This window comes from Aspergillus tubingensis (genome assembly GCF_013340325.1).
Source record: "Aspergillus tubingensis WU-2223L DNA, scaffold_4, whole genome shotgun sequence".
In the NCBI taxonomy this organism is placed as follows: Eukaryota; Fungi; Ascomycota; class Eurotiomycetes; order Eurotiales; family Aspergillaceae; genus Aspergillus; species Aspergillus tubingensis.
The window spans coordinates 566,239-591,528 of NW_023336278.1; the positions used below are offsets into that span (position 1 = coordinate 566,239).

The 25,290-nt window shown below is 52.2% G+C and overlaps 5 protein-coding genes across 5 annotated transcripts; all 5 read left to right on the plus strand.

Moving 5' to 3' along the window:
* Window positions 1-1,682: 1,682 nt before the first annotated feature.
* Window positions 1,683-4,383, plus strand: AtWU_02726 (putative INO80 chromatin remodeling complex (Ies1); the record flags this gene model as incomplete). Its single annotated transcript, XM_035497839.1, has 5 exons — window positions 1,683-2,106; window positions 2,180-2,719; window positions 2,779-2,832; window positions 2,888-2,935; window positions 2,993-4,383. The coding sequence occupies 5 exons, from the start codon at window positions 1,683-1,685 to the stop codon at window positions 4,381-4,383; spliced, it is 2,457 nt and encodes an 818-aa protein (XP_035353732.1).
* Window positions 4,384-6,411: 2,028 nt separating this feature from the next.
* On the plus strand, window positions 6,412-7,537 carry AtWU_02727 (INSIG family protein; the record flags this gene model as incomplete). The annotated part of the gene is made up of 2 exons (XM_035497840.1): window positions 6,412-7,110; window positions 7,175-7,537. The coding sequence occupies 2 exons, from the start codon at window positions 6,412-6,414 to the stop codon at window positions 7,535-7,537; spliced, it is 1,062 nt and encodes a 353-aa protein (XP_035353733.1).
* A 1,109-nt stretch (window positions 7,538-8,646) lies between these two features.
* AtWU_02728 (phosphoribosylaminoimidazolecarboxamide formyltransferase/IMP cyclohydrolase) lies at window positions 8,647-10,731 on the plus strand (the record flags this gene model as incomplete). Its single annotated transcript, XM_035497841.1, has 4 exons — window positions 8,647-8,665; window positions 8,845-8,971; window positions 9,038-10,523; window positions 10,576-10,731. 4 exons carry the CDS (start codon window positions 8,647-8,649, stop codon window positions 10,729-10,731), a joined length of 1,788 nt encoding a protein of 595 aa, XP_035353734.1.
* Window positions 10,732-12,999: 2,268 nt separating this feature from the next.
* AtWU_02729 (clathrin heavy chain) lies at window positions 13,000-18,431 on the plus strand (the record flags this gene model as incomplete). The annotated part of the gene is made up of 6 exons (XM_035497842.1): window positions 13,000-13,038; window positions 13,114-13,134; window positions 13,243-13,269; window positions 13,351-13,722; window positions 13,791-18,014; window positions 18,075-18,431. 6 exons carry the CDS (start codon window positions 13,000-13,002, stop codon window positions 18,429-18,431), a joined length of 5,040 nt encoding a protein of 1,679 aa, XP_035353735.1.
* Window positions 18,432-21,491: 3,060 nt separating this feature from the next.
* AtWU_02730 (pyruvate carboxylase) lies at window positions 21,492-25,129 on the plus strand (the record flags this gene model as incomplete). The annotated part of the gene is made up of 2 exons (XM_035497843.1): window positions 21,492-24,962; window positions 25,022-25,129. 2 exons carry the CDS (start codon window positions 21,492-21,494, stop codon window positions 25,127-25,129), a joined length of 3,579 nt encoding a protein of 1,192 aa, XP_035353736.1.
* Between the last annotated feature and the right edge of the window lie 161 nt (window positions 25,130-25,290).

A 25,290-nucleotide genomic window follows, 5' to 3' on the forward strand; every position in this document is an offset into this window, starting at 1 on the left:
TTCTGCTGCTGAGCATTTTATCAATGTTGCCTATTTCATCGTTTTGTTTTAGACATGGGTTTCGATGTGGTCCGATCTCCTTATCTCGCTGCTCGTGGTTATACCCGTTTATAATCGAGAGCATTCGGGTCGGCATTGCATGGATATCATAGAATGCGTTGTCTTTCTCCTGCGACCGCTTCATCAGATACCCTTTTTGTTCTCAGGCGGCCATACGGAGATCCGCTTGAACGACGCGTGCCGAGCGGGGGTGCCGGCTTTTCGTGTTCAGAAAAGTGCTTTTTATGATTTTTCCCTGCTTGGTGCCAGGCAGCTGCATCGACCGTGTCTCGCGAATAGATTTCTTACAGTTTCGGTTTCTCACGGCGGGGTTTCTCTTATTCCGTTTTCTTTTTCCATCCATGTTGTTGTTTCGTGCTTTGCTTGAGATTATGCTTTACTACTCCAAGCTGTGTTAAGCATTCGCACCGGAGTTGGAGAGACATCAAGGTCTGTGTGGCTGTGACGTCTTTCGGCGAGCATTGATCTTTTTGCACGACTTCAAGGAACGATGGGTTACAAAAATGGGAATGCGGGTGATAGAGATAGGTTTCTTCATTGCATTGTGTATGGCGTTGGCTCGAGCTGCTGTGTCCACAAAAATATTCTCTGCACTGGGGTCCGTGGAGGCTGACATCGAATGGGATCTTCTTTTTCTGGTTCATATCTCGGATCCGTGGAGGATGGGAAGCTGCTTTGCTGGCGCTATTTGTGGGTATCATTATATCATGTCAGTAGCAGTTTGGGCTCAACGGTTAATGCCGAAGACGGCCTTGCTTACGGAGACCGCGCGTCTCAGAAATAAGGGAGCTAGCTATTCTCTGTTTAAGTAAAAAAAGTCTCAAGCTCGTTTATGTGTAACTGAAATGATAACGTCCACCTGGTTGCATTATTCCCTCAGCATCTTGGTTTGAACTTACGTAGGCACATATCAGTCAGTATGTATAGGTTACCTAAACTTTGCTTCGTGTCAGAGTATTTTCTATCATAATGCTTTTACACCCATCTTGGAAAGGTGTTCAATCAGTCTAATCCAATGTCTGATGGTTGAATGGTGATGGCATGATGGTTGTGGTGAGGCGGGTCTTGTTTGCACGGTGAGCCTATATCGACAGACCAGCTGTTTGATGGAGTGAAGTATAGAAGTCTTTCACCATGATCCTACCAGGAAGGGAATGCCTGGATAAAGTAATAAATACTGACGGAACTGCTCATGCGAATGATCGGGTTCCAAGCGCGTGTTAGTTACTTGGTTAACTATACAGGCTACCTTAGTCACTCCCGCGCACGATCGGAGATCAAGCCAAGGGAGAAAGAAGAAAGTCACGGATCGTCCAGGATCACGTTCCCTGCCCACCTCCCAATTTCTTCCCTCTTTCTCAATCTTCCATCCGCGTCAAACTTTCCCAGCTCTTTCATCTCATTATCGCCCTACCTTCTATCACCCACTGGGCGACCACTCTTCCACTCGTTCATCCATTGCGTCGTCCTTGAGCTAACTATCCCGTCAATCGCTGTCCCCCTGCGCGGCTACCGCTCTCAGGACACGCCGAGAACGGATCCTTACGTTGCGGTCTTGAGGGCTCCATATTATTACATCCATACGAAAGACCATTGTTTCGTGAAACCACGCGACTTCCGAGATGGCTGAGGTTGAAAGCACCGCCGCGGACGAGTCGTTTGCGCAATCCGAGCCGCAAGATGAGCAGCAAACTCACAACATGACCGTCGGTATTAGGCGTCAGGCGAACGGCACTATCGGGTCTGTCTACTCCGGAAATAAGATTCGACATCTCAAGAAGGAAGACGGCATTCCGCTATGGCGCAAGGACATCCAGTATCAGTTCCTCAAGCTCGTCTTCGAAGACCAGACTAAGGTCTTTACCCGTTGGCCAGATGGAGAGAAGAACCTGGATTTTGCGGACATCTACATCGACGCTATGGCTAGGAGTAGCAAGACGAGCAAGATCTTGAAGGACAAACTTCAGAACGATAAACAAGCAGCTATCAGCATGGCAATGGTTTGCTTGCTGGTCAATTTCGGAAGGATGAATACCACTCTCAACTGTATGTCCTCCATCCACCTTCAGCTCACAGGCATTCTTTCTGCTTTTCTTCGTCGTTTACTGATATAGACCAGTCTTCCCTGAGATGCGTGCCCAACTGCGGACCTATCACTCCATTCCTTCGCTACAAGCTCACCAAGACCCGAACGCCTACAAGCAGCTCCAAGACGCCCCTCGTCTCAAATCCATTCTCAAGGGTGCTTCGGAAGACGTCGACCAGCCAAATACTCTAGAAAGAATCAAGCGCCATGCAATTCCTCGCACCAACCCGGTAAACCTCATTTTCGTTCTGGCACAATACGCGCCCAAGGTATCTGAAATGCACTTCTTCCCTCCACGCGACTTCTTTGACCTCGTCATGCGGGGCACATTGAGCAGCAAGAGTCGTGCAAAGGCATTCCTATGGTTGATGTGGTGGTACCTGGAAAGTGATTTCAGCGCCGAAGCTGCACGCAACAATCCTTTTGGACCCGGCCTGGACGGTGAAGGAACCGGGGGCTTGCCCATCAAGGTGCCTCAATTTGAAAGCCTTACCGAGGAACAAGCAAACGAGGAAAATGTTGATACTCAGTCTGAGATTGAATATGGAGAGGCTAAGCGCCTGGAACGCAAACGTCAGTTTCACAGACCTTTCTTCGAGTTCTATTTGTGCAATCATTGACACCATCCGCAGGTATTCTGGAGGAAGATGAACCAATTCCTAGAGTGACCAAACGCTCCAAGAAGGGTACGTTTCTGAGATCAAGGTATCATATCCTTCTTTGACTGACATTTCGTGGCAGGTTTGCCAGACTTTGGCTATGAGGAAGATGGCTCGGGAGATGTTTCGGGTAAGTCTGTCCAGGAAAATTCTCAGGCCTCCCAGTTTACTAATCTGATTATCATAGGTCGAGGCGATGGCCGCGGTTCTACTATGTCAACCCCCCTGCATCCCTCTTCCAAGCGCTATCCGCAGGATGATGAGGATGATTATCAAACTCCTGGACAGTCTGCCAGGTCTCGTTACAAGAGACCTAAGCGGGATTCTTCCCTCAACCGTTCTGTTGGTCAGCAGCGTCTCATCTTAAGAACCAAGATGGAAAACACACCTGACGCTGCTTCTCCAGCTCCTCCAGGCTCTGGCCATCCCATTTTGAACCGGTTCGTCGCAGAACCTACCTTACCTCAGCAGTCTTCTTCTCGCCGTCCCCGGCCCCTTACACAGCACCAGCTCGCTGTTGAGCAAAATCGGCGACAGCGAATTGAATATCTTCTAGCCAAGCGGAAGAATGAGGCATATCGTGTCTTGCGTGCGAATCGAGAGAGCGAGTTACCGCTCGTCCGTCACGGTCGTCTATTATCAACCCTGCCTGATGATTATGATACGGACGATGAGGAGAGATCGTGGGGCAAAGGCGGGCTTATTCCAAAGCCGGAGGAAGAGGAAGACTTTGGTGAATGCGCCAGCTACTACCTGTCTGTCATTCGCAAGGCGGCAAGGCGCTTGGACCGATGGGATTATGACGATGCCAACGGCCCGAAACGTGACCGCAAGAAGGAAAGAGAGCAACGTCAGAAGGCAAGAGAGATCAGATTGGCCATGGAAAACTCCTCAGATCTTGCTGGGCGCGTCCCGTCTTCGGCCCGTAGCAGAGCCCGCGCTGCGCGCAATGCTAAACGCAAGCTTGCTGGGGCAGCATCTGGTGCCTCGGCTACAGAGTCCAAGGAGCAAGGCGCATCGACATCGCGCTCTAAAGCTAACAGGAGCCGTGCTCAACGTGATGCTGGAGATGGTGAGACAGCCAACCCCGATGCCACTAAGGATGGTCTCGAAGTGCCATCCCGGGATCAGGAACTCTCCCCGATGCCTGGATCGGCCCAGATGGGCGATGAAGACGGAGACATCGAAGGCGAGGAAGGACTTGACGACATCGACCGTGAGATTCTAGGAGAAGGAAGTGGAGAGGAAGATGTCGGTACGACACGCAAAGCTCGTACATCTCACCCTGCCGAACTTGGCTATGAGGACAGCTTTATTGGCGACGGAGGCGATCCAGATGAGGAGGGTGAGGCACTCTCATCCGATGAGAACGACGAAGAAGCCGACGATGATGATCTCGATGAGGGAGAAGGGGAAGCCGATGGTGATGATAACTCCTCTACCATGGAAGGTGGAAACGGATATGCTGCCAGTGAGACTTCTTCGGTCGCTGCAGATGCTGCCGAGCCAGCCACTGAAGCTGGCGGCGAGACAGCAGAACGAGAAGATATGAAAGATGAGGTTATGGAAGATAAATAAGCCAATATGTCTGTGGGCTACGCAGCAACCGCCATGGAGCTTGTTAATTCGCATTGCGGTTTGGTTGCTCTATCAACTACATCCATTTCTTATGTCTAATGTGCCGTATCTAATTTGGCAACGCTTTTTCAATGTGTCCCTTCATATGTTGTATTCTGTTCCCCTCTCTTTTCTGTATTTCCTTTTGCACTTATTAAACCCACGGGGATTGAGACTAGCTTGATACAATACATTATGTTACTATTATTAGCTCGAAACCTGTTCGCCTTCGATAGTCCTGGCTTCCCCGTTCAAGCTGAAAGTCTGTCTTTACTCCTTGTTCAAACAGAGGGCTACTATATGCGTAGAATTATTCATGAAATTGCGTCACCATGGAAATGCAAGCGCCGCACCTACAGGGAGTCTTTCTGGTTGCTCGAAGTTACTCGCAACACTTCCCACGTTCTGAACAGTACGACTACCAGTAGTAACATACTAGATTCTAACCTCCGTATTCCACGCCTTATAGTGGGTGTTGCTCTGCCTCGGTTTCCGGATCCCTATGTTCCTTTCGAAGTATATATTGAAAGGGCTCTGCAGGTCCGGCTCACTTTGACAGTACATCATGGTTTTGTTGGTAAGAAGGGTTGTCAGCGGTTTCACTAATACCGATACTGACGTCTACTGTACACTAATTCAGTTGGAACGTGATTTTGCGTCCAGATACCTGTGGCCAAGCTCAGCCCAGTATGATATCGTGCGGGGTGTACATGTTAAGCTGCATGAGTAGCGGGGACGGTCGTATTAGAACAAGTATCATCCGCCCAAGACAGCTCTGAATGGCGTCACTACTAATGATAGACACGTCCAAGAGGAGATATCATTGGAGGTATGATTTCCAATGCAGGATGAAACTACGGTGACACACTTGGTGTAATAGTCGGTGCACAAGCTCGAGGGGAAGGAGGAGGTCGTGACGTGGAAGCTGCTCTTTAGTTGGGTGAGTTGACGTCCCTGAGTCAAGGATTAGCAACCATGACATTGTGCATTTTCTCCGACTCGATCTCCTCCCGAATTTACATGTGCTAGAGAAGCAAGGGCGTCGAGGGGATTTCCGAAATGTGAGGTTGAGCCAGGGTCAGACGGTATACTGGTACCCTAGGCCACATCCCTATACTGTGCTGGCCAGACAGACGATGAAATTCAGCCAAAAATTTTCAGATGAGAGTGCGCAGAGACAGAGTATGACTCTGACGGACTCTTCTTGTCATCATGAAATTGGTTGGGACGAGAGTGTTTTGGCGGGTTCCTTTTTGTGGCGGCAGCTGGAGGTGGTGGAACTAAGACTGTTTTACATGTGATCGCAGGATGAGCTGCTCATTACGGAGTATGGCTTCCCCCAACATTCCTTCGGCCTCTCTTGCATCCTCACTGCTCCGGACTGTTCAGGGTTTTCTGGCTCTGCACCACTTTGCATTCTTAATCATTCTTACTACACAGGGTCACACCATCCCATTACTAGCTTTTCCCATATCTTATTCAAAAGCAATTGCCATTCATTTTCCCCACTCAGTGGTTCTCAATTCCCTTTCCCCCTCAGAGTGTCCTCTGCCGATCCGCCGCAAATCTTGCACCCCCAGTTACTGCCAGTAGTGTTGCTCCACTAGGCCGCTGGCACGAACAGATCTGCCTCCAGCCTCCCCTTTACTATTATTTGGCTGTCTGTGTGCTTGCAGCTCCAGCACGCTCTGGCCTTTCCCTTCTCCTCTCGCCTTCTCCCCCCACCTCGGACACGCTCCTTCACGCAGACAGGACAATTGTTCGAAAGGAGTCGAGCTACCGATATTTAACCGCGGGTGGGCTGACGGCTGATCTTGCTGGAGCCGGTGGATCACGATATCTGATTAGTGATTACAGTGTCGAGTTGAAGATTTCCCGCGCCTGAGTCAAATAACCACTGCCTCCTTCACGCCTCTCGCTCTCTCTTCTATAGCTCCCCTCTCCCTTCACACCCTCCCCTGAATTTCTGGAACCAGCATCCCGCCTAGCATGTCTGACGAGCCTACGATCCTTCGCCCGCGTCCGCGACGTGTGTTCGATCTCACGCCTGAAGAACCCTCTACTCCAGTTACTCCAGTGGAACCCTCCAACCCAGACCTGCTCGCCCCTAAAGATACCGGCTCTACCAGTGTCAGCCGCAATGCTTCGATCATGAACTTGACCTCCTCGACGCTGTATGGCATTTACTCTCCCACTGCATTTGACAGCTCTCGTGACGACTCGAGTCCCTGGGGGACGGAAGCCCATACGCCTCAATCAGGAAGCCCGAGAATCCAGCCTGAAGCTCCGGCTCCAGCTCCAGGCAAACTTCAGCGGACACGATCACGGCTTAGCCACGGCCTGTTTCGGGGCATCATCCTTCCGCAGGCGCTGAAGAGCGCCTTCCTCTTGGGCTTTGGCGTTGTCTATGGTGTCATCACAATTCACTTGCATGAGAATCATTGGATCACCCCGGTGAAGTTGGAGAATACACACTACTACGGATCATGGCAGTATCTTGCTTTCTGGGGTGTGGCCGGCGTCGTTTTGGGCAACATTCTTCCTTGGTTCGATCAGTTTTCAGATGAAATTATTGGCAGCCCTAAGCAGGCAAAAGGGTCGAGCGACCCCGAGACTGCAGACCGTACTCTCTCATGGGTTTCAGTGGTTCGCAGCGTTGGCGCGTTTGTGGGAATTGCATTTGCCATGGTAAGCAAAAATCCAGCAACCAGCGTTCATTGGTTCAATACTAATTCGGCTTTGTATCTTACAGCGCCGACTACCCTGGGAATCTACAACTCAAGCATCACTGACGCTCGCGCTCGTGAACCCCGTACTATGGTACCTCATCGACCGCACACGGACCGGTTTCGTTTTGTCAACCGTTGTTGGATTGGCCGGTATGGGTATAATATTGGGACTCAAGCCTGACTTGATTCCGTCTGCAGAGACTTCGGCTTTTGCAGCAAGCAAATTCGACGTCACCGGATGGGGATATGGGCTGGCTGTTGAGATGTCACAGGAAAGCATAGCAGTAAGGACCTGGGTTGCCAGCGTTCTTTTCTGCGCATGCGTCTGCTTTGGAAACATTGGCCGGCAGCTTGCCATTGGAGCCCAGCGCGAGTCGCTAAAGTGACGCGAGAACAGGACCGTACCCCTTCTCATCCCAACATTTAATTGATACCGGGGTCTTTGTATACCCTAGCACTCCACTATCTTAATGCAGAAATTCTCCTTCCTTTGGCCACGTGCAGTTTCTCAGAGACAAGTCTGTTACTAGATAGATGATCCGTTGGGCCAAAAGCCATGGCGACGAGATTATAAAGATCGACTACGAACTCCGTTTACACGAAGTGAAAATATGGATCAGTTTAGATAATAAGCAGAGATTGTAGAATCAATCATTGCAGTCCCTTCCACCGAACGTAAGTTCAAGTCAGACACTGCACCCAAGATCGATACTCTGCCAGAGGCAGTTTCTCTCCATTCTGTATGACGATTTCCGTACTTCATCGGCTATACAGACCCCTTAGGGAAAGATATCCTCGCAGGAACGCTTTTTGAAGAATGTTGATTTTGCGTTGTTCATGTAGAAGAAAAGAAAAAAAAATTCAAAGCGAAGCGGCCGAGCAAGGCTTTTGTAGTGGAATGTTTGTGGCCTGTGCGTAGGTCATGTGACTACACGTGATTACCCTTACTTGTGCATATCTACGTTACTAAGTACATTATGCATAAATAGCCGATGTCAATGCTAAGCCTAATAGGGTAAGCACCTGCCGCAGGTCCGTCTGGCGTCTTTCCCGCGGGATTGGAGCTACGACAGATGGCGGTTAGTAATCGATAGTATCTTGGTCACCCGCCAGGTCCGAAAGCGGCGAAGGACCCCGCGGCGGGACATCGAGGAGAAATTGAGGGAACCTCAATCGACCTTGCCTGTGATCAGTCGCAAAGGTAAAGTTATATTATCTCTGCCATTGATCAGCCCCCAGTCTCGACGATAATATAACAAATCTGGAGGCCACTCCGTTCCCCCAATTTCCTCTCATTGTCCAGGTACGTACCTTACATTTTCTTTGCCTTGTTCTTGATGTTGCTCGTGCTCTGTGTGCGGAGCTCCCAATTGATCGTCCCGGAGGGGCTGTGGGGGGGGCTCTTTTTATTCGACCTGAACAATTTTTCCCTCTTCATCATTCCTGACTCTGTGCTTCTCTGCTCTAGTGACCTCTTCACTGTCAGTATCTCAGGATGTCTCAACAAAAGTCAGGTAAGTCAATTGATATTTCTTGTCTCCCGTCTTCAATTCTTTTCCTTGATCGGGTACTTTTCGAGACCTGTCAAGTAGTGGACTTGGTCCGATACCTGTCCCCACAATTTGGCATTTCTGTTACTTGCGAGAATCCAGAGTATCTGGGGCTAATTGCATTCTTCAAATTCCATCTATAGCCATCCTTTCCGTCTACGACAAGACCGGACTGCTTGACCTGGCCAAGGGCCTCGTCAAGCACAATGTCCGGCTGCTCGCCTCTGGTGGTACCGCGAGATTGATTCGGGAGGCGGGATTCCCCGTTGAGTGAGTCACCATATTGCTATGGTCATGACTGGGTCTCTCAAGACCTCAAAACTGATGGTCGATCAGAGATGTCTCCGCCATCACCCATGCCCCGGAGATGCTCGGTGGCCGTGTCAAGACTCTTCACCCCGCTGTCCACGGTGGTATCCTTGCCCGTGATATCGAGTCTGACGAGAAGGATCTGGCCGACCAGAACATTGCCAAGGTGGACTTCGTGGTCTGCAACCTGTACCCCTTCAAGGAGACCGTCAACAAGGTGAACGTCACCATTGAGGAGGCTGTTGAGGAGATCGACATTGGCGGAGTCACCCTCCTCCGTGCTGCTGCCAAGAACCACTCCCGCGTTACCATCCTCTCGGACCCCCAGGACTACCCTGAATTCCTCAAGGAGCTGGAAGCTGGTGAGATTACCGACGCCAGCCGTAAATCCTACGCTCTCAAGGCTTTTGAGCACACCGCCGACTACGACACTGCTATCTCCGGTTTCTTCCGCAAGCAGTATGCAGGAAACGGCGAGCAGTACATGGCTCTCCGCTACGGCACCAACCCCCACCAGAAGCCCGCTTCTGCTTTCATGGCTCAAGGCAAGCTTCCTTTCAAGGCCCTGAACGGAGCCCCTGGCTACGTCAACCTGCTTGATGCTCTCAACGCTTGGGCTCTCGTCAAGGAACTCAAGCAGGCCCTCGGCCTGCCGGCTGCGGCCAGCTTCAAGCACGTGTCGCCGGCCGGTGCTGCCGTCGGTGTGCCCTTGAGCGAGAAGGAGCGTAAGGTCTACATGGTCGATGACATTGCTGGCATTGAGTCTTCCGGTCTGGCTCAGGCCTACGCTCGTGCCCGTGGTGCCGACCGTATGTCCAGCTTCGGTGACATTCTCGCCCTCAGCGACGTTGTTGACGTCCCCACTGCTAAGATCATCTCCCGCGAGGTCTCCGACGGTGTCATCGCCGCCGGCTACACTCCTGAGGCTCTGCAGATCCTTTCCAAGAAGAAGGGTGGCAAGTACCTTGTCCTGCAGATGGATGAGAACTATGTGCCTGCTGCGGAGGAGACCCGTACTCTGTACGGTGTTCAGCTCACCCAGCACCGCAACGACATTGTGATCACCCCCCAGAAGACCTTCAACACCGTCATCACCCCCAAGGACCTGAAGGCTCTTCCCGAGAGTGCTCTGCGGGACCTTACCGTGGCAACCATCGCCCTCAAGTACACTCAGTCGAACTCTGTGTGCTACGCTCTGAATGGCCAAATTGTCGGTCTCGGTGCTGGCCAGCAGAGCCGTATCCACTGCACCCGTCTGGCCGGTGACAAGGCAGACAACTGGTGGATGCGCTTCCACGACCGTGTGCTCAACATCAAGTGGAAGCAGGGCACCAAGCGCCCCGACAAGAGCAACGCCATTGATCTGCTCTGCTCCGGACAGACCCCTCGTACTGATGCTGAGAAGGCCGAGTACGAGCGTGTCTTCGAGGAAGTTCCCGCTCCCTTCACCCAGGAAGAGCGCGACGCTTGGCTCAAGAACCTGGGAGATGTTGTTGTCTCCTCGGATGCTTTCGTAAGTCTGCTTCTAATACTATGCGTGACGCTTACTGACCTCAATGACACAGTTCCCCTTCATTGACAACGTCTTCCGTGCTGCCCGCTCCGGTGTCAAGTACATCGCCGCCCCCAGCGGTAGCCAGAACGACAGTGCCGTCTTCGAGACTTCGGAGAAGCTTGGCATTGTGTTCGTTGAGCAGGGCACTCGCTTGTTCCACCACTAAGCGATGTATTATCCTGTTTCATGACCAGGGTTTATGTTAAAGCTAGTTGCATGATAACGCTTGTGTCTTCTTCATGAATTTTTATACCTACGTCTTTTACCGGAGGAGATAAGCCTGTAGTAGCGATATCCCAATCAAAAGTGACTTCAAGTGACTCGGCTTGACGGGTGCGGATCAGAAAGCCCACCCTGCAAATAAAACGGCAAGAATGTCGCAAAGCATTACAGCGTCTGTAAAAGTAGTCTGGCTCGGTGGCATGAGGTTCAATCTGCAGTCCATATCATCGTATTAAATTGATCGAAAAGTTTGTCCACCAGGTAACAATGGATATTGTAGACAATGGATTACTGAAATTAGCAACAATAAAGTGACGCGTCATTGCATATCTAGCTAGATGGCGAATGCAAATCGGTGCATGATGCATTATGGAACTAGAGTATGTAACCTTGATGCCGTGTCTCACTTTGAATTTGACGTGTTTTAACTTCAATTGGCATGGTATTAGTGGACTCCTTGCCTGCTAGGATGTGTCGATGTAGGTACCCGGCTCATTCGGTTCCCCGGAGTCGGTCTCCTTGCGTTATTGGATTTTTACTCAAACATTGGAGTGAATGTGGAGGCTGTGGCTAATAATTTATGGTCAGTGTTAGTGAGGTGAGATTCTATGTCGATGTTCGCTTCATCAGTTTTGGTCAAGATTATGCAAGTTTGTAGAAGTGGATGGTAGACCTCGTTTATATATTTTGACTCGAATGTGAAAGATTCATGGGTCATACGTTCAACTGGCCGAAATGACTTTACACAAACGTAGGATTGAGGTTCTATGACTATAATATATTATTAGTCAAGCTCATACAGTTGTTCAGAGCAGATAGACGTTCTGGCGTATGTCTCAAGCACCTTGGAGTAGTAGAATACCAAGTGCCCGGTGCCCGGTGTCACTATACCTGACGTCATAGTGTTGGTGTCGGAGTATCCGGAGGTTGAGAACACGCGGTACGTACCGCCGACATACCAACAAAGTGATTATGCCAAACAACTCTCAGCCTACATGGATTTTGCCCGCAATATTCCATCCATCAGATGGATTGATTTTATTTTGGTAGTTCTGCTGTTAACCAATTATATCATCGTTCTGTAAGGTAAAGCCATTAACCGACTTCATGGTAGCCTTTTGTCCTAAAGGCGAAAAATATCTGTTAGGAACAGCTACAATTGAAGTCATATCAAAGCCGATAGAAGCCTACAGACAAGCGGGCCATGACCAAATTTGTTCACAAAGAGCTCAATTCCTTGCCCGATGACCTAAACTAGTAGTTCCATCAATCCGGGCCACGCTGACAAGCGATTGAGTAGAAGGGGCTATCGATGAAGCCCGTACGTAGTCAGGAATGGTGGGAGATTGTACGTGTGAGAGAATAGAATTGGCTGTTTCTTTCACTGCCGGGTAACACCGACTTCAATGTCTTTGGCCTGGTTGATGCCGTGAATAATATGATGAATATTAGTTCAGGAAGTGATCAGTCAGGAAAGACTAACACCAATGGCGGTTTTCTATACGGAACGCCCCTTTGTCTAGAACTGGAGACAGGGAAAGCAATGTGAAACTGATATCCACCCACGTATGTATGATTGTATGTATGTATGTATGTATGCATGCAGCTCATATTAAATTCTAGTGAGCTAGCCTATTGAGTTAATTCTCATATATTTCAATTCCCAGGAAAAGTAGTGATTGCCTTCATAACCTGGCCATATATTTATTACGCTCCCTATAGAATAGTAGAGAAGGCCACCTGTATACAAGTCAAGGCTTGATGCCCCCACGTGTACAGCTCGGAGAAAAAAAAGCAAGCACCCACCAGACACCGAACAAATGCATCGATCTTCCAGCCGACCTTAGTCTCAATCTAAATATAACGCCACTGAGAGTTTCTCACTTCACAGACCGTCTCAAACAAACCCGTTGGGCCCAGGCACCGGCTGGTACCCCTGGTGGCTGCACGTGACGAGAGCCCCATAAGCGACACCTCAGCAACGTCGCCCGCGCCGGCCTCCTGAGGTCACCTTCCGCTTCCCCAGTCTCGCCTTCCCATTCCCTAATCCCTATTTGACGTACTTTACCTTCTCCTTCCCTCTCTCGCCTTCTCTTCTCTTACTCATACCCTCAATTTCTTCTTCTCCTTCTCCTTTCCTTTGCTATCCGGCGGAATCTTTTGCGTGGCGTTTTGTTGGGTGGATGAGGTCGTCCTGCGGCCTTAAGTAAATATGGCTCCTCTACCGATCAAGTTTACGGAGCTTCTTAATGTGAGTCCCATCAACACTTCGTCTTCGAATCGCCTGCGATATAGGAACTGACCATTGTATCTTTATCTTCTTTAGCTCACGAATGCTGAAATTGCGGTATGTGTTGATGCTCAATCGGGCGATGGCCTTCACGCCCAACCCGGGGACGCGCCCGCTTGTCCCCTCCTGTAGAGGAACCTCTCACTTACGTCTTATTCATTTTAGCCGGCATCGATTGGATTCAACTCATGTGTGAGTAGTGCCTCCTTATACTCTTCCACCCCCCTTCAGTTTCGGCGTGACAGCGCTAATGATCGTGTCGCTTCCGTACAGACCCTAGAATCAGACAACTTCGTGTGTGTCCGGCAAAAGCTCACCGAGGAGGACAAGCCGCAAGTTATCATCATTAACCTGAAGAACAACAATGAAGTCATCAAGCGCCCGATCAATGCGGATAGTGCTATCATGCACTGGAACCGTAACATCATTGCTCTCAAGGCCCAAGGGCGCACAATCCAGATCTTCGACCTGACGGCGAAGCAGAAGCTGAAGTCGTCGGTCATGAATGAGGATGTTGTGTACTGGAAATGGTTCAATGAGAAGTGCCTGGGCTTGGTGACAGAGAGCTCTGTCTTCCACTGGGATGTCTTCGACCCTACCCAGACTAACCCTCAGAAGGTCTTCGATAGGCTTCCTAACCTCAGTGTACGTATAACCAAGATCGCCGGGTATTGGGAGAATATCCATATATACTAACGCTTTCTTGCTTCCAGGGTTGTCAAATTATCAACTACCGTGTTAATGATGACGAGAAGTGGATGGTGGTAGTCGGAATCAGCTCGCAGGGAGGCCGTGTGGTGGGATCAATGCAGTTGTACTCCAAAGATCGTGGGATCTCTCAGTTCATCGAGGGTCACGCAGCTGCTTTCGCCTCGATCCGTGTCGAGGGATCTCCCCTCGAACACAAGCTCTTTACCTTCGCTGTTCGAACACAGACCGGTGCTAAATTGCAGATCGCTGAAATTGACCACCAAGAGCCGAACCCGAGGTTCCAGAAGAAGGCCGTGGAGGTATACTTCCCCCAGGAGGCGGTGAATGATTTCCCAGTTGCTATGCAGGTTTCCAGGAAGTACGACATTGTGTATCTGGTCACCAAGTATGGCTTCATTCACCTCTACGACCTCGAGACCGGCACTTGCATCTTCATGAACCGTATCTCTAGCGAAACGATATTCACTACTGCTCCCGATTCCGATTCTGCTGGTCTGGTCGGCGTGAACCGCAAGGGTCAAGTTCTGTCTGTCAGTGTCGATGAGAATACTATCGTCCAGTACCTGATGGAGAACCCGGCCATGTCTGGTCTCGCAGTGAAGCTTGCTTCCAAGGCTGGACTTCCTGGTGCGGATCACCTGTACCAGCAGCAGTTCGACAACCTCATCACACAAGGCAACTACTCTGAAGCCGCCAAAATTGCCGCGAACTCGCCCCGTGGCTTTTTGCGTACCCCAGAGACCATTAACCGCTTCAAGAACGCTCCTCAGACCGGACAGGGGATGTCCGTCATCCTCCAGTACTTCGGAATGCTTTTGGATAAGGGCTCTTTGAACAAGTATGAGAGTGTTGAGCTTGTCCGTCCCGTTTTGCAACAGAACAGGAAGCACCTTCTTGAGAAGTGGATGCGCGAAAACAAGCTCGAAGGATCCGAGGAACTGGGTGATATTGTTCGACCTTACGATATGAACACCGCCCTGGCTATCTACTTGCAGGCCAATGTTCCTCACAAGGTTATTGCCGGATTTGCAGAGACGGGTCAGTTTGACAAGATTCTCAGCTATTCGAAACAGGTTGGATACCAGCCGGATTACACTCAGCTCCTGCAACACATCGTTCGTGTGAATCCGGAGAAGGGTGCTGAGTTTGCTACTCAGCTTGCCAACGAGGAGTCTGGTGCTCTCATCGACCTGGACCGCGTCGTAGATGTCTTCCTGTCCCAGAACATGATCCAGCAGGCCACTTCATTCCTACTGGATGCTCTGAAGGATAACAAGCCTGAACATGGTCACCTGCAGACACGCTTGCTCGAGATGAACCTTGTCAATGCCCCTCAGGTCGCCGATGCCATCCTTGGCAACGAGATCTTCACCCACTACGACCGCCCCCGTATTTCTCAGCTTTGCGAGAATGCAGGCCTCATCCAGCGTGCACTTGAGAACACCGACGACCCCGTGGCCATCAAGCGTAATATTGTTCGCACCGACAAGCTGAGCCCTGAGTGGTTGATGGAATACTTCGGTCGTCTCTCCGTTGAGCAGACTCTTGATTGCATGGACACAATGTTGCAGGTTAACATTCGCCAGAACTTGCAAGCGGTCGTTCAGATCTGCACCAAGTTCTCTGACTTGTTGGGGCCCCAGCAACTTATCAGCCTGCTCGAAAAGTACCGCACTGCCGAAGGTCTCTACTACTACCTTGGCAGCATTGTCAACCTTAGCGAAGACCCTGAGGTCCACTTCAAGTACATTGAGGCCGCCACCGCCATGGGCCAGATCACTGAAGTTGAACGGATTTGCCGTGAGAGCAACTACTACAATCCGGATAAGGTCAAGAACTTCCTCAAGGAGGCCAAGCTGACGGAGCAACTGCCGCTGATCATCGTGTGTGACCGTTTCAACTTCATTCACGATTTGGTCCTTTATCTGTACCAGAACCAACAGTACAAGTCGATCGAGGTGTACGTACAGCGTGTCAACCCATCGCGTGCTCCCGCTGTCATTGGTGGCCTGCTAGACGTTGATTGCGAAGAGAGCATCATCAAGAATCTCCTCTCTACTGTTGATCCATCGGTGATCCCTATTGATGAACTCGTTTCAGAGGTGGAGAGCAGAAACAGGCTCAAGTTGCTGTTGCCCTTCCTTGAAGCTACTCTTGCTACGGGCAACCAGCAGCAGGCCGTCTACAACGCTCTGGCGAAGATCTATATTGATAGCAACAACAACCCCGAGAAGTTCCTCAAGGAGAACGATCTCTACGACACTCTCACCGTTGGAAAGTACTGCGAGAAGCGTGACCCGAACCTGGCATACATTGCCTACCGGAAGGGACAGAATGATCTCGAACTGATCAATATCACCAATGAGAACGCTATGTACCGTGCCCAGGCACGCTACCTCGTGGAGAGAGCCGATTCGGAGATCTGGTCCTTCGTTCTCAGCGAGAACAACATGCATCGGCGTTCACTTGTCGACCAGGTCATTGCGACCGCTGTGCCTGAGTCGACTGAGCCCGACAAAGTGTCCATCGCTGTCAAGGCTTTCCTCGAAGCTGATCTGCCCGGCGAGCTGATCGAGTTGCTTGAGAAGATCATTCTCGAGCCCTCTCCTTTCAGCGACAACGGCAGTCTGCAGAACTTGCTCATGCTCACAGCTGCCAAGGCTGATAAGGGACGCTTGATGGATTACATCCATCAGCTCAACGAGTTCAGCCCCGATGAAATCGCCGAGATGTGCATTTCGGTCGGTCTTTACGAGGAGGCGTTTGAGATCTACAAGAAGGTGAACAACTTCATTGCCGCCGTCAATGTCTTGGTTGAGAACATTGTTAGCATTGACCGCGCGCAAGAATTTGCGGAGCGTGTCGAGCTACCGGAGGTGTGGAGCAAGGTTGCCAAAGCCCAGCTGGATGGTCTTCGGGTGTCCGACTCCATCGAGTCCTATATCCGTGCCGGCGATCCCTCGAACTACAACGAGGTTATCGAAACGGCTACGCATGCTGGCAAGGATGAAGATCTCGTCAAGTATCTCAAGATGGCCCGTAAGACCTTGCGTGAGCCTGCCATTGACACGGGTCTTGCTTTCTGTTACGCCCGTCTCGATCAGCTTTCGGAGCTCGAGGACTTCCTGCGGACGACCAACGTTGCAGATGTCGAGGCTTCCGGTGACAAGGCTTATGAGGAGGGCTACCACCAGGCTGCCAAGATTTTCTACACCAGCATTTCCAACTGGGCCAAATTGGCAACGACCTTGGTGCACCTGGAAGATTACCAGGCAGCCGTGGAATGCGCACGCAAAGCCAACAGTGTCAAGGTTTGGAAGCAGGTCAACGAAGCTTGTGTCAACAAGAAGGAGTTCCGCCTTGCCCAAATTTGCGGTCTCAACCTGATCGTCCACGCGGAAGAGCTTCAGGATCTTGTGCGCCAGTATGAGCGCAATGGCTACTTTGACGAGCTCATTGCGGTTCTGGAGGCTGGCCTGGGTCTGGAACGGGCGCATATGGGCATGTTCACCGAATTGGGCATTGCCCTCTCTAAGTACCACCCCGACCGGGTGATGGAACACCTCAAGCTCTTCTGGTCTCGCATTAACATCCCTAAGATGATTCGGGCCTGCGAGGACGCAAGTCTCTGGCCGGAGCTGGTCTTCTTGTACTGCCACTATGATGAGTGGGACAACGCTGCATTGGCAATGATGGAGCGTGCTGCCGATGCCTGGGAGCACCACTCGTTCAAGGACATCATTGTCAAGGTGGCCAACCTGGAGATCTACTACCGTGCGCTCAACTTCTATCTGCAAGAACAGCCTTTGCTCCTCACCGACTTGCTACAGGTGCTCACTGCTCGGATTGACGTCAACCGTGTCGTGCGGATTTTCCAGGCTTCGGACAACATTCCTTTGATCAAGCCGTTCCTGCTCAATGTCCAAACCCAGAACAAGAGGGCCGTAAACGATGCCATCAACGACTTGTTGATCGAGGAGGAGGATTACAAGACTCTCCGTGACTCGGTCGATAACTACGACAACTTCGATGCCGTGGCACTCGCCCAGCGGTTGGAGAAGCATGATCTGATCTTCTTCCGCCAGATCGCAGCTAACATTTACCGTAACAACAAGCGCTGGGAGAAGTCGATCTCCTTGTCCAAGCAAGACAAGCTTTACAAGGATGCCATCGAGACTTCCGCCATCTCCGGCAAGTCGGATGTTGTCGAGGATCTTCTTCGCTACGTGAGTCAATTCTCTTTCCACTTAATCACGCTCAAGGATATATTCTGACTCTGCTTCTAGTTTGTCGATATTGGCAGCCGCGAATGCTACGTCGGCATGCTGTATGCCTGCTACGACCTCATCCGGCCCGACGTTATTCTCGAGCTTTCGTGGCGCCATGGTCTTAACGACTTCACCATGCCCTTCATGATCAATTTCTTGTGCGAGCAGACGCGCACGATCGAGATGTTGAAGAAGGACAACGAAGAACGCAAGTCGCGCGAAGTGACTCAGAAGACGGAGGAGGACAACACCCCGATTCTGGGCGGTACGCGGTTGATGTTGACCCAGGGCCCGGCAGCGCCGGCGCCAAGCCCCATGGCGTTTGGACAGGCCAACGGAATCACACCGCAGGCTACCGGTTTCCGCCCTTTCTAGACGCATGTCAGTCACGCTCTCCTTGGATCCCCTTCTGAAGAAACCTCATTTGGCCCCGTGTATGTATAGCATGAGCGATGGATGATCTACTGCTGGGCTTGGGTAGGACAGTAAAGCCTTGACAGCTGTAAAAGCGTCGTCAGCTGATGGGCTTGCTGTTCCACCTGGCCGGGCTTTTCTCCCTTGATGTTCCTTCTCATCCCTTACGTTTTGTCCATGATTTGTTGCCTATTCTACCTTTTATTTCACCCCACTAGATGTATTTCATAGGCCTTGAAAATCTGCGCATTCAGTTTACAGACCTCCGGGTGGTCGCGGGCTTTTGTCATACTTAGTTCAATTATAATTGACGTTCAATCTTGATTCGACATTCGGCTCGTAGTACACGTCGGCACTTCGGTATTGGAGACCGAATGATCTACGCCTAGATCTCGGCAGTTGGTCCCGTAGACGGGGGTTAACTCCTCGCCGAGGACGCCAATTACTAGTAGCTATATCCTAATTCCAACAGAGCACGCCATCGTTTATACTGTTCATAGCCACTACACTGGGTCTTCTAGACGAGATAGCGATCTAAGATCTAGCATCTCTCCGGTTAAGTCGAAAGAAAAGCATTCGGTTGAAGGGAAGCGCGTAGAGGAGAGGGAGCCAGGGAAAGAATTTAGCCCGTCCGTGCAGGATTGGAGGAACAACCGAGTTGATAGGTAAGGGAGCAGTGACACCCCGGGCGGAGGATTTGCGTGGACGGGAGATGCAGCGATAAGGATTTAGCCCGGGGTAACGGACAGACGGAGGAGGCAGGGGAACACTGCAGGAGGGGAACGGAGATGGGTGGATGCAATCAACGTTATATATACAGCCCTATTAACAACGCTTAATTACTACACAACTTCTCGAGCAAGGAACGCAGGAGATAGATTAGAACCTAGGAGGAGGTTAGGTTCTCACCATTGGCACTAACTACGGAATTATTGTCATACCACCAGTAGCAATCTATCTTTCGGCACTATGAGCCGAAAAGAGCATATTTTTTTTCTTATCACATGCCCATTATAATCCCAATTATCCGATGAAAACACAGATCAGACAAGGGTACTGGTACACCAGGGGCAATACCAAGTAGATCTAGAACCGGAGATGTGAGGCCCGGTGTGAGATTTAGGGAAGGCAAGTCTTGTCCCGGCGGGTGGGATTTTCTGCACGCCAGGTCATGGGAACCGGTGGAAACCAGGCTATCGATGGAATCGGCCATCCACTCCGGCGTGGTTTCACTTTTATATGGGTAATTTACTCCCTTCCCCTACTCGATGGGGAAGTTGCCTCCCCAGATGAGCGGACAAAGAACAGCTAGTCTACATAGCCGACGTGCATTTTTTGTCTCGTTATCTAAACTACTAGGCACAGGCGGGATGCAAATAGTTCCAGCTTGGCCGAGGTAGATCACAGGCAACGTTGGGGGGGGATCGTTTAGTAAAATCATTATAAGAAATTATGAGCTTGGCCCGGACTTACCATCCACCGAAGCGCCTCGCATCGATGGCCCATGGTGCGACGATCGCAGAAACTGCCAAGCTGATAGATGCAATTTGGTTGAGGGCTGAATCGGTGCAAAGAGGGCACGATGCATGGCTCGGTCACAAAGTACGCACACCGGGCTGGACTGACTGGGGGGCTGGCGTGCTCTCGCTCGGATGATTCTTGCCAGCTTCTGGATGAAGATCCCCGTCGCCTATCGCCGGAGATACGGTGGGGAAGGTCTGGGTTTTGGTTCGTTTACAGACGGCTACATGATATCAGGGCAGGAGAGGCCGATGTTGCTAGGTAACCTTGACGAAACGTCTTTCCCGAGCTTGGAACGCTCCATGAGCTCAGGCAGGCATGAATTAGCCCGAGCACCCGAGGTAAGGAAGAGAACGCGACGCCTGAACTACCCGATGCATTTTCGGTATAGATGTGAGAGTGATGCTAGAGAGAGTGTGTGTGAATGGTAGGTAGCTACATAGCGTGCAGACGTAAGAAAAGCCATCATTGCCGCCAGGGATTCACGCGGGAAACTATCCATTGACCGAGCGTCCATGGCGATGATCCAACTACGAATGGACGACAACCCCCACCAAACTGTAATCTTTCTGACAGCCAATGAATCCGGACGAACGGAGGCACTGCAACCCTACCCAAGAGAAGCAAAAAAGAGCAGAAGTCAAATGGACAGAGCCAGACGAGACAGGCCGAGCATGACATTCCATGGGTCACCTTCCCACATGCTGCAGCCCGGTGTGCCGGTGAAGGTCGAGCTTCTGGGGGGGCGTCCACTAGCGCCGTAATGAAATTACCAACTGCGCTCTGGACTGGAGCCACTTTACTATGGCGATAGCTTACCATCCAGGGCTCAGCGGTGTAATCTGATTACAGTACCGCCTGCCAATCGTGCCGCAGCGTCATCGCCCGTCCGGGATCCCCTCCTCCGCCTTGCGCTGACCTGCCCCTCCGCTCCTCTGCTTTGGCTTGCCGGGCTGCCGCTGGATGAGGGTCATCATCCCCAAGTACTTCTATGCCCTCCTCTCCTCCTCCTCCCCTCTTCTTCCTCCCAACTTTCTCATCTCATTCCTCTCTGTCCATCTCTCTCTCCCTCTCCTCACGCTCATCATCCTCTTGAGGTCCTTCCCCTCCTCCTCATCCTCCTTTTCCCGTCGGGTAAGTCGCCGGATCCCTCCAATTGAGTTCCCTAATCCTCCCACGATTTCCCCGCGCTCTCCCACGCTTTCCCGTTCCGAAACCGGGCCTTTTTCTTCCCCGGAAGCACCTTCTCCCCAGGTGACTCACGCCAACGTATCACTGCTCCGTTTTCTGGCTTGCTTTTTTTTCTTCCGAGCATCATTGGATCATTCGGCTAACTCGTATACTATATTTCCCTTCATCCCCAGCTCCCTGTGCCTTCTCTCTCTCATCTAGATCTCCTCTGAATAGCTCTCCATCTTCCCTTCCTATACTCTAGCTCCCCCACCCTCCCCCTCCCACCCTTATCCATCCTTATCAACAACCACACACACCCCGCCCGCCATGGCTGCTCCCCGTCAGCCCGAGGAGGCGGTCGATGACACCGAGTTCATCGATGACCACCATGACCAGCACAGGGACTCTGTCCACACCCGTCTGCGTGCCAATTCGGCCATCATGCAGTTCCAGAAGATCCTTGTTGCCAACCGTGGTGAAATCCCCATTCGTATCTTCCGGACGGCCCACGAGCTGTCCCTGCAGACTGTCGCCGTCTACTCCCACGAGGACCGTCTCTCCATGCACCGTCAGAAGGCCGATGAGGCCTACATGATTGGCAAGCGCGGTCAATATACACCGGTCGGGGCCTACTTGGCCATTGATGAGATCGTCAAGATTGCTCTTGAGCATGGTGTGCACCTGATCCACCCGGGTTATGGTTTCCTGTCCGAGAACGCCGAGTTTGCCCGCAAGGTGGAGCAGAACGGCATGGTTTTCGTCGGCCCTACCCCCCAGACCATTGAGAGCCTTGGTGACAAGGTCTCCGCCCGTCAGCTGGCTATCCGCTGCGACGTGCCCGTCGTGCCCGGTACCCCGGGCCCTGTCGAGCGCTACGAGGAGGTCAAGGCCTTCACCGACACCTACGGCTTCCCCATCATTATCAAGGCCGCCTTCGGTGGTGGTGGTCGTGGTATGCGTGTCGTCCGCGACCAGGCCGAACTGCGTGACTCCTTCGAGCGTGCCACCTCCGAGGCCCGCTCTGCCTTTGGCAACGGAACCGTCTTCGTTGAGCGTTTCCTCGACCGCCCCAAGCACATCGAAGTCCAGCTGCTTGGTGACAACCACGGCAACGTCGTCCACCTGTTCGAGCGTGACTGCTCCGTCCAGCGTCGTCACCAGAAGGTCGTTGAGATTGCCCCGGCCAAGGATCTGCCTGCCGATGTCCGTGACCGCATCCTGGCTGATGCCGTCAAGCTGGCCAAGTCGGTCAACTACCGCAACGCCGGTACTGCAGAGTTCCTGGTCGACCAGCAGAACCGCTACTACTTCATTGAGATCAACCCCCGTATCCAGGTCGAGCACACCATCACCGAAGAGATCACGGGCATTGATATCGTTGCTGCTCAGATCCAGATTGCGGCTGGTGCTACGCTGGAACAGCTGGGCCTGACCCAGGACCGCATCTCCACTCGTGGATTTGCTATTCAGTGCCGTATCACCACCGAGGACCCCTCCAAGGGCTTCTCCCCCGACACTGGTAAGATCGAGGTCTACCGCTCTGCCGGTGGTAACGGTGTCCGTCTGGATGGTGGAAACGGTTTCGCCGGTGCCATCATCACCCCTCACTACGACTCCATGCTGGTCAAGTGTACCTGCCGTGGTTCCACCTACGAGATCGCCCGCCGCAAGGTCGTTCGTGCCTTGGTCGAGTTCCGTATCCGTGGTGTCAAGACCAACATTCCTTTCCTCACTTCTCTTCTGAGTCACCCTGTCTTCGTCGACGGTACTTGCTGGACCACGTTCATTGATGACACTCCCGAGCTGTTCGCCCTCGTCGGCAGCCAGAACCGTGCCCAGAAGCTGCTGGCTTACCTGGGTGATGTGGCTGTCAACGGCAGCAGCATCAAGGGCCAGATCGGCGAGCCCAAGCTCAAGGGCGATATCATCAAGCCCATCCTGCATGACGCTGCCGGCAAGCCCCTCGACGTCTCTGTCCCCGCTACCAAGGGATGGAAGCAGATCTTGGACAGCGAGGGTCCCGAGGCTTTCGCCCGCGCTGTGCGTGCCAACAAGGGCTGCTTGATCATGGATACTACCTGGCGTGACGCCCACCAGTCGCTGCTGGCCACTCGTGTGCGTACCATTGACCTCCTGAACATCGCCCACGAGACTAGCCACGCCCTCGCCAACGCCTACAGTTTGGAATGCTGGGGTGGTGCCACCTTCGATGTCGCCATGCGCTTCCTGTACGAGGACCCCTGGGACCGTCTTCGCAAGCTGCGCAAGGCCGTTCCCAACATCCCCTTCCAGATGTTGCTCCGTGGTGCCAACGGTGTTGCCTACTCTTCCCTCCCTGACAACGCCATCTACCACTTCTGTAAGCAGGCCAAGAAGTGCGGTGTCGACATCTTCCGTGTCTTCGATGCTCTCAACGACGTTGACCAGCTCGAGGTCGGTATTAAGGCTGTTCACGCTGCTGAGGGTGTTGTTGAGGCTACTATTTGCTACAGTGGTGACATGCTCAACCCCAGCAAAAAGTACAACCTGCCTTACTACCTCGACCTTGTCGACAAGGTGGTTCAGTTCAAGCCCCACGTCTTGGGTATCAAGGACATGGCTGGTGTGCTGAAGCCCCAGGCTGCTCGTCTGCTGATCGGCTCCATCCGCGAGCGCTACCCCGACCTTCCCATCCACGTGCACACCCACGACTCCGCTGGTACCGGTGTGGCTTCTATGATTGCTTGCGCCCAGGCCGGTGCTGATGCTGTTGATGCTGCCACTGACAGTCTTTCCGGCATGACCTCCCAGCCCAGCATTGGTGCTATCCTCGCTTCCCTCGAGGGAACCGAGCACGACCCTGGCCTCAACTCGTCCCAGGTGCGCGCCCTTGACACCTACTGGGCCCAGCTGCGTCTCCTGTACTCGCCCTTCGAGGCGGGTCTGACCGGTCCCGACCCCGAGGTCTACGAGCACGAGATCCCCGGTGGTCAGTTGACCAACCTGATCTTCCAGGCCAGCCAGCTTGGTCTGGGCCAGCAGTGGGCCGAGACGAAGAAGGCCTACGAGTCTGCCAACGATCTTTTGGGCGATGTTGTCAAGGTCACTCCCACTTCCAAGGTGGTTGGTGACTTGGCTCAGTTCATGGTCTCGAACAAGTTGACCGCTGAAGATGTGATTGCCCGTGCCGGCGAGCTTGACTTCCCCGGTTCCGTGCTGGAATTCCTCGAGGGTCTCATGGGCCAGCCCTACGGTGGATTCCCCGAGCCTCTGCGCTCTCGCGCTCTGCGTGACCGTCGCAAGCTTGACAAGCGCCCTGGTCTGTACCTGGAGCCCCTTGACCTGGCCAAGATCAAGAGCCAGATCCGGGAGAACTATGGCGCAGCCACCGAGTACGACGTGGCCAGCTATGCCATGTACCCCAAGGTCTTTGAGGATTACAAGAAGTTTGTCGCCAAGTTTGGTGATCTGTCCGTCCTGCCCACGCGTTACTTCTTGGCCAAGCCCGAGATCGGCGAGGAATTCCACGTCGAGCTGGAGAAGGGTAAGGTGCTGATCCTGAAGTTGTTGGCCATCGGTCCCCTCTCCGAGCAGACCGGTCAGCGCGAGGTCTTCTACGAAGTCAACGGTGAGGTTCGTCAGGTTAGTGTGGACGACAAGAAGGCGTCCGTCGAGAACACTGCCCGCCCCAAGGCCGAGCTGGGTGACAGCAGCCAGGTCGGTGCTCCTATGAGCGGTGTGGTTGTCGAGATTCGTGTCCACGACGGCTTGGAAGTCAAGAAGGGTGACCCGATTGCCGTTCTGAGCGCCATGAAGATGGTATGTGCAACCCTAGAACTATCAATCAAAAGTCAAGATCGGCCGCTAACATTCAATAGGAAATGGTTATCTCTGCTCCCCACAGTGGCAAGGTCTCCAGCTTGCTGGTCAAGGAAGGTGACTCGGTGGATGGCCAGGATCTCGTGTGCAAGATCGTCAAGGCCTAGAAGAGTAACACCGTTATGACGGCAATGTTTGAAAAGCTAATGTCGATGTTGATATCCTTGCGACCGGTTTATTTTTCCTCACGCTGAACAAGGACACTATGCCAATATCCTTTTTTAGATTAGAGCGTCTGTTATGTTTATGAAATATTTTGGGTTGGGAT